This window comes from Schistocerca gregaria, chromosome 8 (assembly GCF_023897955.1).
Source record: "Schistocerca gregaria isolate iqSchGreg1 chromosome 8, iqSchGreg1.2, whole genome shotgun sequence".
Lineage (NCBI taxonomy): Eukaryota > Metazoa > Arthropoda > Insecta > Orthoptera > Acrididae > Schistocerca > Schistocerca gregaria.
Window position 1 is genome coordinate 387,062,539 of NC_064927.1, and position 15,070 is coordinate 387,077,608.

General features: G+C 43.2%; 1 protein-coding gene across 1 annotated transcript in view; it reads right to left on the reverse strand.

The window, feature by feature from the left end:
- Positions 1-999: 999 nt before the first annotated feature.
- LOC126284687 (uncharacterized) overlaps positions 1,000-15,070 on the reverse strand; it is a 61,130-nt gene continuing 47,059 nt past the window's right edge. Inside the window, exons 4-5 of the mRNA XM_049983808.1 lie at positions 5,643-5,909; positions 1,000-1,524 (exon numbers count right to left, since the gene is read on the reverse strand). Coding sequence (XP_049839765.1) covers positions 1,345-1,524; positions 5,643-5,909 — 447 coding nt within the window. The 3' untranslated portion in view covers positions 1,000-1,344. The remainder of the gene's footprint in view (positions 1,525-5,642; positions 5,910-15,070) is intronic.

Genomic DNA, 15,070 nt, shown 5'->3' on the forward strand with positions numbered 1-15,070 from the left:
CCTCTTCTCCCCTCCCCCCCCCCCCCCCCCCACCACCACCGCCATCGTAAACTCCCTTCACCTTCATCCACCCTAGAACATATGCATGAACTTGACGCATAATGATCCCTAACAATACCAAGGCACAAATATCTCACACATACTACAAAAAATAAATAAATTATTTTAACCAATTACTCAAATGATAACATTTTCTCCACTCGACTTATTTATTTCCTCCTGGATACACCACAACAGTTTTAGCTTTGTAGCCATTTTCAGTTACTTCGCTTTTCAAATTAGTTAGTATTACGAGTCCCGCCGAGTTAATACTATTTAAAAAATGTGTATTCCAATTGTACATTAAAGACGTGTTATAGAAAGTTATTAGGAAAGCAAAGTTTATTCGTACATTCATATTCTGTTCATCATTTCGCCCGCGCTGGGAATTCTGCATCAAGAGGATCGAAGCAAACAAGAAGAATTCTCGTGAGCAGAGGAGGGGCGATCCGGAACCAACATTGTCCTTCTAATCTTTATGCACAATGGCAGTAACAAGAAAAAGAAGTATGTAAAGTTAAATGCTGAATATATGTACTGAATATTGAAGGTCTGCTGATACTAATTCCAGTCAAAGTTCCCTCAGAGTATGAGTCCTTTCATATTTCTTTCGATTATTCTTTCAAAATTTCTTTTTTAATTGTTTAAGCAGCAATTTTTAATCAGTTTCCATTATATAGCATATTTTATGCACGCCCCCCCCCCTATTCTCACAGCTACTATTCATTTATTTCTAAAGAATGTTAAGTAATCATCTGAAAATTGCCACAAAGTCGAAAATGAAACAGTGTAACCAGAAAGAAATTGATTAACGGTCAAATGGCGACAGCACCATTACTCGTATTTAGACAATGCAACATATCTGTGATCTGTTACAATTAGGTAATCATTGAGTAACAAAGACCACACATATTTTAGTTTTTAAGTATTAAATCATTTATATACATATTAGATTTAAGAAACACACTGAAAGAAATATATCACAGCGGAGCTGCACAACAGGAAACACTGTAAAGTGGAATACACCGTTTCTAATAACAAGCACAGTCACCATGAAAGCACAGGAAAGAACAAACCTACTACATATCAATAGAAAGAATCAGCTGCAGCTGTAAAACCTATCATCATAACAGCAACAAAACTATAATTTTAAATCGTTGTTTCATTGTAATATTTTGCAAAAATCAACTGAATATGAGTTTTAACAAAATATTAAAATATTAAATAGACAGAAAGGAGCAACAAGATGCTCTCAGACAGCTCATCCTCCTCCTTCAGCGCAATGGTCCGTAAATGAGAAGAAAGTTACGTTGCGGCCAAATGAATGGGTAAAACGAGTGTCCGGCAGACTGGTTTCCTCACCAGGAGATGTCCGTCTTCCCGGAGACGGAAGTCGTCCGTGTTGCTCTGCAGACGGCGTGACCACACGGTGCAGTTGGGCTTGCTGTTGCGTAGCAGGAAGTACGATCTACTCGCCTCGGGATCCTGCACACACAAGACGTCTCCTGGTCAACCAGTCGGCAACAATACCATTTGACGCAAAGCTTATAACACTCCTTTCGCTAAATGCAAATTAATAAGCGTTATCAAAAATGTTCAGATGTGTGTGAATTCCTGAAGGATGAAACTGCTGAGGTCATCGGTCCCTAGACTTACACACTACTTAAACTAACTTATGCTAAGAACAACACACACCCACACACCCATGCCCGAGGGAGGACTCGAACCTCCGGCGGGAGGGACCGTGCGATCAGCAGCATGGCGCTTCTAACCGCGGGGCCACTACACACAGCTAAGCGTTATCGCTTTTCCAGGATAAATTCAACGTGAGCGTGTGTGTAAACAATTAAAGCAGTTGGACTACGAACATTAACCTGGTTTCCCAACATACGAGTGAAACTGTACACTGCCCGAAAAAAAAAAAAGAAAAATGCAACGTCCTCGAGGACTATATTAAGTGGTGCCAGGGCACAGCACAAGGTGTGGCTACGAAACAACAGAACTAGTGCTGTAAAACTTTTCGTTTCGAAAACATACATATTTAGTTAATGCCACCACCAATATACTCCACGCGTCTATCATTACAACGCTCCATGCGAATTTTCCATTGATAGAAAGTGTTCCTCTGTGAGCCCCTTGACGACGCGTGCTGCTCCCTCTTTCACTGCTTCAGCAGACTGCAGTCTTATTATTTTTAATGAAGATTTGGCCTTGGTGGACGGATAAAAGGCGCATGCTGCTAGGTCACGTGGATAAGGTGGGTAGTCTAACAATGGGATGTTGGACTTTGCTAGATACCTCTCAACAGACACTGCGGTGTGGTGCATTGCCTTCATTTCCGTTATTTTCTGCAAAAGGAGGGAGCGGATTCTTCAGCCTGTATAAGTAACCAAAATCTTAGCATATTTTCAGTTTTGCTTCCAAATTGCTATTTTATCTGAACACAACAAGGAAAAGCCTTAAAATTAATACTGTAGTTCCTCTTTTATATCCACTAATTAATATCTTCATACCTTTACACACTTTGAAATGTACAGTTCAGTTAGCCCCAAGTGCCTTCTGTTAGCCAATTACCATAAAAGAAAACTGCGTATCCTCCAGTCTTCAGCCAAACAGAATTCGTTCCCACCACTCAGAAACAAACTGTAGCGAGTTCCCTTTCGCAGTTTGACCTTTTGCTGTGAATACTGCGTGTCTCTGCCTTCTGCTGCTCCCGAAGTACTGCCATCCTCTTCCGTAGTTTGATTACTCTCTATCGCCTCTCGTCACGGCCCGCTCACACTGGCGGCCGGCAACCCCCAGCTAACACCGACTCCCCACTGGAGAGCAGAATGGGGGCGAGTACGAGGGTAATGTTGCGGGTTGGATACTTCACAAGTCAGGCTCCTGCTGTTATGTCAATGCTACCGGGCTTCTTTCGTTCCCACTGTTCCGTGAGTTCGACGTCTAAGAACTGTGGCGCTGCGGTTGCTTCATACTCGTCGACTCGTTCTCTCTTACTGAAGCATGCTGGAGTGTAAAGCTAGTAAGGATGGTGAGTTCTCGCTCTTGCTACTGTGAAATTACCGGTAGTATCGACAGCATCGGTAGGAAAAGAAACATAAATGAATGTGTGAGGGAAACTGGGAGCCAACGACTTCTCGGGCTTTTCGTTTGTTTTACACATAATTAGAACCGCACATCGTTCATTGTTGGCCACTTGTGTATTCTATTGCCTTACAAAATATGAAATGCATTTTGTCCAAAAAATGTTCAAATGTGTGTGAAATCGTATGGGGCTTAACTCCTAAGATCAGCAGTCCGTAAGTTACACACTACTTAACCTAAATTATCCTAAGGACAAACGCATACACACCCATGCCCGAGGGAGGACTCGAACCTCTGCCAGGATCAGCCGGACAGCCCAACTGCATTTTATAAGTAATAAAAACTAGTTGTCCACGGAAGTTCTACGCTTTTATGTAACCACAGCAATTGCTTTCGATGCAAGTACGATTTATGTGCACAAATATAAAAATGTATATTATTATTATTTCTTTTTGTACTCAATAGAACGTTCTTCATCATGATCAAGTGCAAGCGTTTCCTTTTATTATTGATAAGTACGAAAGTTTTCCTTGAATAACAGGAACATGTTTTATATAAGCTGGATGAAGTACTGAAGCAAAGTTCTACACGTTTTGTTATTATTTTTTTTTAGTTTTTTATTTTACCTTGTTTCGAAGAAATTGCATTTTCTAGAGTTATATGATCAACCTATATCGTCTTTTTTTTTTACTACAACATCCCTAAGTTGCATGTTACCAATTAAGAATTTTTTAACAAGGTTTGAATTAAATATTAACAGTTGCAATTTTTTAAAGTAACAGACAGGAGGCTAATTATGTAGAACAAAAATTTTTTATAGGTTATGCAGCCCCTTATATAACCTCCTCAGTTTCTAAACAGTTCACAACTTGCAGCTGCTAGGGGAATCTAGCACAAAACTGATCTCATAAGCAAATAAAGAGATCGAAATTAGGTAACGCCCGATAGGTATGCAACACACCAAATGTACAGGTAATCCTGTTAAATCTTAACAGACTAAAGCTACACTACTGGCCATCAAAATTGCTACCTCCACGTAGATAACGTGCTACACACGGGAAATTTAACCGACAGGAAGAAGATGCTGTGATATGCAAATGATTAGCTGTTCAGACCATTCACACAAGGTTGGCGCTGGTGGCGACACCTACAACGTGCTGACATGAGGAAAATTTCCAACAGATTTCTCATACACAAACAGCAGTTGACCGGCGTTGCCTGGTGAAACGATGTTGTGATGCCTCGTGTAAGGAGGAGAAATGCGTACCATCACCTTTCCGACTTTGATAAAGGTCGGACTCTAGCCTGTCGCGATTGCGGTTTATCGTATCGCGACATTGCTGCTCGCGTTGGTCGAGATCCAATGACTGTTAGCAGAATATGGAATCGGTGGATTCAGAAGGTTTATAGGAAACGCCGTGCTGGATCCCAACGGCCTCGTATCACTAGCAGTCGAGATGACAGGCATCTTATCCTAAGGCTGTAACGGATCGTGCAGCCACGTCTCGATCGCTGAGTCAACAGATGGGGACGTTTGCAAGACAACAATCTGCACGAACAGTTCGACGACGTTTGCAGCAGCATGGACTATCAGCTCGAAGACCGTGGCTGCGGTTACCCTTGACGCTGCCTGCGATGGTGTACTCAACGACGAACCTGGGTGCACGAATGGCAAAACGTCATTTTTTCCGATGAATCTAGGTTCTGTTTACAGCATCATGATGGTCGCATCCGTGTTTGGCGACATCGCGGTGAACGCACATTGGAAGCGTGTATTCGTCATCGCTATACTGGCGTGTCACTCGGCATAATGGTGTGGGGTGCCATTGGTTTCACGTCTCGGTCACGTCTTGTTCGCATTGACAGCACTTTGAACAGTGGACGTTACATTTCAGCTGTATTACGACCTGTGGCGCTACCCTGCATTCGATCCCTACGAAACACTACATTTTAGCAGGATAATGCACGACCGCATGTTGCACGTCCTGTACTCGCCTTTCTCGATACAGAAAATGTCCGACTGCTGCCCTGGCCAGCACATTCTCCAGATCTCTCACCAACTGAAAACGTCCGGTCAGTGGTGGCCGAGCAACAGGCTGGTCACAATTCGCCAGTCACTACCCTTGATGAACTGTGATGTCGTGTTGAAGCTGCATGGGCAGCTGTACCTGTACACGCCATCCAAGCTCTGTTTGACTCAATGCCCAGGTGTATCCAGGCCGCTATTACGGCCAGAAGTGGTTGTTCTGTGTACTGATTTCTCGGGATCTATGCACCCAAATTGTGTTAAAATGCAATCACATGTCAGTTCTAGTACAATATATTTGTCCAATGAATACCCGTTTATCATCTGCATTTCTTCTTGATGTAGCAATTTTAATGGCCAGTAGTGTACAAGGAAACCTACCGTAGTCTACGCTCACTTGTGATAGTGTACGGTAGTCAACGGTTGTTTTACGACTCGTTCGCCACCCTTCGAGGGTGTGGCGTCTCAAACGAGTACCAGAAACACTGACCATTGGCGCTGGCCGCCAGTGGCCGCTGCTGGGGTCGCGGTCCTCTTCCTCCTCCGTGACGAAGACGCAGCCGCCGCCGCCGGGGAGGTCGTAGGCCTGGTAATCCCTGCAGCACTTGCGCACACAGGGCGCCGGCCCTGCGCACACGCAGGCGAAGGCGACGTGCAGCAGCTCGCTGCCCACGCGCACGCCGTCCACGCAGAAGGAGTGCGCCGGCACTAGAGCGCCCTCTGGGGACGTGTCCGGCACCAGCAACTCCAGGTGCACCTGCGCAGTCATCCGTTCATTCATTCACCGTGCTGCGTGCACCCCACCACGAGAGAAGGTGATATGGAACGAATCGAGTCTTCAAAGATGTGGAACGAGTAGATGTATTAGGTTGGTGGATATGTTCATACACACACACACACACACGCAAACATGTAACTCTCATACACACATGACTGCAGTCTCTTCAGTTGCTGAGACTGCAGTCATGTGTGTGCGAGTTGCGTTTGCGTGAGTGAGAGAGTGTGTCTATGTGTGTATGTGTGTATGTGTGTGTGTGTGTGTGTGTGTGTGTGTGTGTGTGTGTGTAGTTATTTTTGACGAAGGTCTTAATGGGCGAAAGCTGTATTTGCGACAGTCTCTTTGTTGTGCCTATCTGTGAATCAGCATTTCCGATGTATGGTCAGGATACTGGTTTTTAAGCGTCCCTTCTCCTTCTTCATCGTTTTCTTCTTCTTCAGTGCACGACTTGCATCATTCATAACTTTCTTGAAATTCATCATCTCTAAGCCCAAATTAAATTCATCGTGCGTGGTTTTATCAATTATAAATGCCACAATGCACTGGCCTATACCAATATACTTTCTCGCACGTGTTGCCTTCGCTTTGTCAGCTAAAATTCTATCTGCAGCGTGACCTCCTGGGAGACCTCTATGTTGCGCGTATTCAATGTCATATACCAAATATGCCTCGTCAAGCAGGTTAATCCTCGTATCTCCATGAGCCAAACGTTTCTGAAGCTTTGTTCCAGTTCTATAGTAATTATACCCCAGAATGTGCAATTCAATGGAAAGTTTGTCGAAAATACGACCGTCTCCTATAATGCGTCTCCTATCACGCTCACTGTGCTACTGTGCTGGTTGTGCTCTGTACAGCCCATTACATGACAAAATCATCAGCATCAATACAGCTGTTTTGTGTTGCAAAAGCCATTAAACTATTGCTCTATTCCTTTTATGTCTTATTGTCTTATGTCACGCTCTATGAGAAGCAGTATCATTCTGCACTCTTCTGCGTTTCCTCGGTGTAAAGGCATCCTGAAATTTCAGTACCACTTCTGTCCTTTAAGATGTAAGTTATGGGATTTGTTCTCTGCACTTTGGAAACTGTAAATATCTCACTCGACCAGATTGGAAGGTATGTTTCTCAAATGCTGTCTTGTGTTTTGAGATATGTGTCAAATCACCCATATTAAATTTCTGTTTTCGTGGATCCAGCATTTTAATGTGGTAGTACACTGTATCCATGATTCCATTATCATGAACATCGATTGGCCTCATTTCTATTGTGCTATGTTTGGTTCGATTACACTGTGCAATTATTTTTGGAAGGATATGTTTCCCTGTGCATGAGCCACGAAGATTAAAACACATCCACATTTCATCTTTTATTGCTCTGTTCAGAAGTTGCACGATACTCGCCTTCAGGTTGGTGAAAGTTGAGTAGCGATGTATTCCATACCGCTGCGTCACAGCCTTGAAATACCTATTCTACAACTCCCCACGATGATCGCTTTGGAGGTTATCCAGGCATCGATTCGTCCTTGTGTGCAACAAACACTCAAACACCATCCCGACACCTCTCCCCAGATTCGGAGTATGTATCAAAAACCATTAGAACATATTTGAATCCATTATTCTCATGTGAATATTTCCTCACATCTACAAGATCAGCCTACCGTACGTCATCCAAACCTTAATCATAACATGCCTATGACGGTATGTTTTGTGTGCTGTTTCGTGCAGCTCTCAAACAACTGTCTCTCCATTCTACCTCTCTCTCTAAGCTTTGAAATTATTGAGACAACCTAACTTGAATGAGTGATATTGCCAGCAGCAGCTAATGCCATAAGCAGTCGTAGTAAATATGTTATCTCATTGGGATCGTCGTAGTATATATGCTGAGGGGGCGGACTGCTGACATTTTTATGCCGAATGTCAATACCATCACCTCTGACATACCGACAGCCTAATAATAACAGCTTTATAATGTCTTTGTATTTGCCACTGCGTTGGTTTTCTGCATTACTGTGTACACCAGTCAATTGTAGTATTTCACGATACATCTCCAGATCTTTGGGGCCGGCCGCGGTGGTCTCGCGGTTCTAGGCGCGCAGTCCGGAACCGTGCGGCTGCTACGGTCGCAGGTTCGAATCCTGCTTCGGGCATGGATGTCTGTGATGTCCTTAGGTTAGTTAGGTTTAAGTAGTTCTAAGTTCTAGGGGACTGATGGCCACAGCTGTTAAGTCCCATAGCGCTCAGAGCCATTTTTTTTTAATCTTGGGGTGGCAATTTTAGTGTTTTTTAGGGTTTTAGGGAAATGAGGTTCAGTAGACCTGGTGTTCTTTGAAATTCCCTATCACCTATCTGTATTGTCTTTTCATTTAAAGTTATAGGCTGTGTGCCCAACAATGTATTGTTTTTCACTACTGACACCGAGTGTTTTGTCTATCCTGGGGTCGCTGTGAGGGTTAATGAAACAGGCAATAGCATCATCGTCATCGTTGAGCAATTTCGCTGAGAGTTCAGTGAGATTTTGAACGTTTCTCACAGTGTCTGCTCTCAATCCAAATGTCCTAGCCTGAGCAACCGTAACTTCTCCTGAAGGGCCTTCCGTGCAGAGATTACCTTATGCTTAGTTGACATCTGCTTCACATGCTTCACAAGCTGCACCTTATATACATACATTTCGCTCAAGCTTTACAGTTACGTAATGTACTTTCTTTTCAACTCCATCAATCTTTACAGCCAAGTCGTCTACTTTCTTTCTCAGAATGATGCAGATGTACTTCTCTAGTTCCTTAACGCTTGCATCAAATTCGTTGATTAGTCTGGACATATGTCCACAGCTCCCTAAGTTTTCCATCTTTGTACAGGTGCATTCTCTGTGTATGCTCAACTATCCTCTTGGACTGAGAGCCTGACATACATGCTAACTTGTCCATGTGCTGTATACTGACATACTCATCACTTTTTTCATAGCTACATATACGAGAGTAATCTCAAAAGTAAGGTCTCCTTTTTTTTTATAAGTACAGAACTCTGTTTGTGTGGCAGTTGGTCACACTGTTATGAAGAGTACTTCACGCGCTGTGTGTAAATATGCGCACGCCGCGTTGAGGCGCTCAGTCTTGGGTTGGCAGCCGTTGAGAATGGAGCTCCCGTTGGATGTTACCGCAAGGTGCGAATTGTGCGCAGTTATTCCGTTTTTGAACGCAAAGGGCACTACGCCGATTGAAATCCATCGCCATTTGACGGAAGTGTATGGTGAGTCGTCATGGATGTCAAAAATGTTCGTAAGTGGTGTAGAGAGTTTGCAGCTGGTCGGACCGCAATTCACGACGAACAAAGGAGAGGGAGACCGTCAATTTCTGGGGAGACAGTGTTGAAGGTTGAGCAAAGCATGTGTGAAGATCGGCGGATCACCCTGGATGATCTCTGCACGTTGGTTACTGGGGTCTCCCGAAGCACCGCTCACAGAATTATGACGGAAACATTGAACTACCGGAAGGTGTGCGCAAGATGGGTGCCACGCATGTTGACTGGAGACCACATGCGGCAACGAGTTGATGCTTACCGCGCATTTCTTCACCGCTTTGCAGCCGACAACTTTCTGGACTCAGTTGTCACGGGTGACGAAACCTGGGCATCAATCACGCTAGTGGTGGCATCCTTCTTTGCCAAAGCAGCAGAAATTCAATCAAACACAGTCTGCCGGTAACGTCATTTCAACCGTTTTTTGGGATCTGAAAGGGGTATTGCTGGTCAACGTTATGCCCACTGGGATCACAATTAATGCTGACAGGTACTGCGGGACTCTGCAAAAACTCAAACGGGAAATTCAGAAACGGAGAAGAGGAATGTTGAGCAATGGCGTACACGTTCTCCACAGCAACTCTCGCTCACACATCGCTCGGCAAACCGTTGCTCTCCTGCAACAGTTTCAGTGGAACATAATCATTCACCCACCCTGTAGAACTGACTTGGCGCCCAGTGACTATCACCTGTTCCCTAGGTTAAAAGAACATTTGGCCGGAAAACGATTCAGCTCCGACGACGAGATGAAAGAAGAGGTTCACAACTTTCTGAACAGTAGGGCGGCGAGCTGGTATGACATGGGCATACAAAAACTGCCAAGGGTCCTACAAAAATGCATTATGTCGAAAAATAGTTAAACGTTCAAGCTGTACACTGATTTAAACCCTTGCAGAAACAAACTGGTCTATGTACTTATAAAAAAAATCGGAGACCTTACTTTTGAGATTACTCTCGTATATAAACTCCTGGGAGTTCCATCTATACCTACTGTCATTCAGTTTTCTTAATTCACCTATGGCAAGAAACCCATACTGTGTGTGATTTCAGCGATCTGCACATATATTTAATAAATAATTGAATGACATCTCGGTTCCTACACACATCTAGTAAATGTGTTTTAAATTCAAACGGTCTTGTCTGAAAGCTATAATGAGATTTTCATTATGCCTCATCAACTGTTTCAAAATTCTGGAATATATGTTACTCAAATAAAATACGTCAATACTCATATGGCGACCAAAACAGAAATACTGTAGCATTTGATCTTGGTTTTCCACAGCAACATCGTCAAATATGAACACTGTGTTTGGCTTTACTTTCTCAGGTGTGGTAATATTACTTTCTTGACCAGATGCTGTGTGTGTGTTACACCATCAACAGCCTGCAGTATCTTTTGCAGGAGCTGGTATTTGGGTTGAAACAGTGTTTTTGAAAATACATATACATGCTCAAAGCAGACTCCATCCAGGTGTGTTAGTAGTGACATGAGAATATTTGTCTTGCCACAGTTGGACGGACATATAGTAATTGCAGTTTTGTTATTGGGTAGGAGTACTCCATTCGTCTCCTTCTTCTTGTTCTTCTTCATCTGCTCTTCTTTCACACCATCACAGGACCAGTCACTTACAATAAAGTCCTGACGGTTCACCCGCCCGGCCATGATACTGTTTACGTCAAGTTTCGGTGTGTAATGGACTTTTATTTAAAAAATGAATGCTTGTAATAATAATAAAAATATATGTTGCCGCCGTTTCGCAATCATCTTACCAACCGAACTACAATGGCTATACCTTAATTTATATTGTCACGTAGAAGAAGGTGTAATTAGGTGAATAACGAACACTAACTTCACTTAACGGAGCTGTATTAAGCATTTGCACATACAAGAGCGCGGAGCGAACTGCCTCTGGCCAGAAGACATAAGTATATATGAAGGGCATATTTCAATAGTGGTACAAGTCCATTTTTGTTCATTTTCAGATACAGAGCCCTAAAGTTAAATGAGCGGTGAAAATCTGCAGTTGAGATACCAGAAATATTGAAGCATATGGTTTCTTGCTAGAGATGAACCTTCTGTCTCAATGCTGTTCATTTTTGGATCTCAAGGTACGACCAGCTTAGACACAGAAGTTATGAGACTTTCTGCAGCACCTGACCATCATTTTGCAGGACACCGCTCAAGCACGCACAGTGCAAGCTGTTACTGATGTGTTTGACTGATGGGGCTACTGAGTGCTTTACCTTGCTATACCACCTATTGCAGTCCCCTGACGTAAACCCCCGTGAGTTCAACTCAATTTCTAAACTGAAGGAATAACTTCATGGCATTCGCTTCAGAACTGCTACAAATTGGCCGGGCAATAGACCGCTCCGCTCGAACTGTCAACATAACAGGCACCGCTAAAAGTATCCTACGACTTCCACATCGCTGGCAACGGGTTATACACAATGCTGGTGACTACTTTGAAGGTCAGTAAAACTTTGAAACACGTATCTATTTTGTACGAGCTGTAAATAAATAGTTGCCACTATTAAGTTTGAATACATAACAGCCCACAGTTCAGTCTTTCCAACACAAGGTATAGCACTATCAATAGGCCGAACAAGTTTGTTATGGTGGAGTGTTGCAGATAAATCTATCGATCTCCAGATCTCACCATGAGTGTCACTTCATCGTACAATGATTTTATACATACCGTGAGACCAGCACAGTAAATGTCCGGAGATGGAGAATACTCTGGGATCATTTGTTGATTGATGTAGTGTTCTGCATAACACAGTTCATCCCATTCCAGTTCTGTAAACTGCACTTTCACACTTCTTGATGCATTTTCAATCTCTTACATACGCCAGATACTGTCCATTGATGCTTCTACTCCAATATTTAAGCGCACTGAACCACTGGCTGTTAAATATAAGTTGAAGTGAAAAGACGTACAGCTCTGGGAGCAATCAGCAGGTTCTCATCCACCACATCAACACTCTTCCCTGTAGTAACACCAGAATGTTCTGCGATGGTGCATATGTCAGAGACCGGTACTGACCTGCACCTCGGAGTAGAGGACCCCCAACACAGTTCTTCTGAGAATTGGGAACTTATCCGGTTGTCTTCATTACACATATCAATGATGATGATGATGATGATGAAGTCACATACTCCTTGACGGAGCGTAGGGGACAATGCAGGACACCCGCACCGCTGTACTAGGCAAGGTCCTAACGGAGGTGGTTTGCCATTGCCATTCTCCGACTGTAATGGGGATGAATGATGATGTTGAAGACGACACAAGAACACCCAGTCATCTTGAGGCAGGTGAAAATTCCTGACCCCGTCGGGAATCAAACCCGGGACCCTGTGATCGAGAAGTGAGAATGCTACCACTAGACGATGAGCTGCAGACATACATATCAATGAGTGGGATGGATAATAGCAGCTCTTTGTGCTGCTCCAACATGCTAGCCAGATGCGCTACAGGATGCCATGTTGCTGCTACCACTGTTGGTCCTGACAAACCGGAGTTCATTGCAGGTCATGACGAGCCGATGGTTGCTGCTGCTGGTCCAGACACACCGGATGTAACTGCTAGTCTGCATACACAAGAGGCCAAGGGACAAAGAAGGAAAAAAAGAAGGAACAACAAGCATTCACAGGCCAATGACGCGGAGTTGAATAAATAAAGGGAACTTGACAGAGAAGAGGCTGAGGAGAAACCGCTGCAGGCAACCAAATGTAATGAGTACTTACTTTTACATTTCTTCTATGATGGAGAGGCAGATGAGGGTCTCAACAGTCACGATCACGTGACTGTAAGTTAATTAGCCAATCAATTTACTGACATTAGCAGAATTTCTGGTCGATTCCCAGTCAGGCATTTCCCCATTTCTTGCGAACGGCGGTATCCCTCAGGGGAAGGCTGGGGTATTTCCCACATGTGAGGCACAAAGAAAGTGTGCCAAGGGGGAAGGCAGCAGTGTTTTCCTGCACAAAACACACGAAGTGTGCCACAAAGAGAGGTTGGGGTATTTCTCAGAAAAGCAAGGAAAGTGTCCCAGGAAGGAAGGCAGCATGGTTTCTGGTCTAGTGCCAGCTTCATGTGCCATGATCGGTGTGTCACAAAGAAAGAAAGTACGCCAGGGAGGAGGAAGGCTGCAGTATTTCCTGGACAACAGAAAGTTCTTAGCACAGCCCTGTGCTTGCTGCATCTTGGACACTGGCCACTTCCGGCGGCCACGACTCTGGTGGATGGACTATGGATGAGAAAGTTTTTCAGATATGCTTAGCAAGTTCTGTGAAAGTGTAATTATGTGATTCCTTTCTCTATTAGAATAAAAAACGGTAGTGCTATTGTTTTACATTGCCCAAATTGTTTAAACAGTATTCCGCATTGTAAATGAACAATTACAGTATTCCTATACCAGTGTTAATTTCAAGGTATATTGTGATTTTAGATATACATAAACAATATTCCACACATAATCTAAATTGTTTAAACGCCAGCATCAATTACGAGGGGTATTTCAGAAATAAATAAACAATACTCTTAAACAAACTGTTTAAATTATGCCTTATGCACACTATATTAGCCTACCATTGTATGTTCTTCCCAGTCCGACAACCCAACACAGGCTGAGCGAGTTTTCCTGCCATTTCCAAGGGCGAGGAGAGGGTGGAAGAGCGTGAGGAGTGGGTGACATCATAGGAGTGAGTGGGATTTCTCATAGGAGTGGTGGGGAAATGGACACGTGCTGGACAGGGAAAACGCATAACGTCATCAGGAGTTAAGGGGCAATTAATTGATCAGTTTAATTAATTTGCATAATTAATTTGACAAAAACTCTACCATCTGGTGAGCAAGATTTATGCGACAGGCGAAATACCCTCAGACTTCAAGAAGAAAGCAGGTGTGACAGATGTGAAAATCACCGAACTATCAGTTTAATAAGTCACAGCTGCAAAATACTAAAGCAAATTCTTTACAGACAAATGGAAAAATTGGTAGAAGATGACCTCGGGGAAGATCAGTTTGGATTCCATAGAAATGTTGGAACACGTGAGGCAATACTGACCTTACGACTTATCTTAGGAAATAGATTAAGGAAAGACAAATCTACGTTTCTAGCATTTGTAAACTTAGAGAAATCTTTTGACAATGTTGACTGGAATACTCTCTTTCAAATTCTGAAGGTGGTAGGGGTAAAATACAGGGAGCGAAAGGCTATTTACAATTTGTACAGAAACCAGATTGCAGTTGTAAGAGTCGAGGGGAATGAAAGGCAGCAGTGGTTGGGAATGGAGTGAGACAGGGTTGGACACTCACTCCGATGTTATTCAATCTGTATATTGAGCAAGCAGTAAAGGAAACAAAAGAAAAATTTGGAGTAGGTATCAAAATTCATGGAGAAGAAATAAAAGCTTTGAGGTTCGCCGATGATATTGTAATTCTGTCAGACACAGCAAAGGACTTGGAAGAGTAGTTGAACGGAATGGACAGTGTCTTGAAAAAAGGATATAAGATGAACATCAACAAAAGCAAAACGAGGATAATGGAATGTAGTCGAATTAAGTTGGGTGATGCTGAGGGAATTAGATTTGGAAATGAGACACTTAAAGTAGTAAAGGAGTTTTGCTATTTGGGGAGCAAAATAACTGATGTTGTTCGAAGTAGAGAGGATATAAAATGTAGACTGGCAATTGCAAGGGAAGCGCTTCTGAAGAAGAGAAATTTGTTGATATCAAGTATAGATTTAAGTGTCAGGAAGTCGTTTCTGAAAGTATTTGTATGGAGTGTAGCCATGTATGGAAGTGAAACATGGATTATAAATAGCTTGGACAAGAAGAGAATA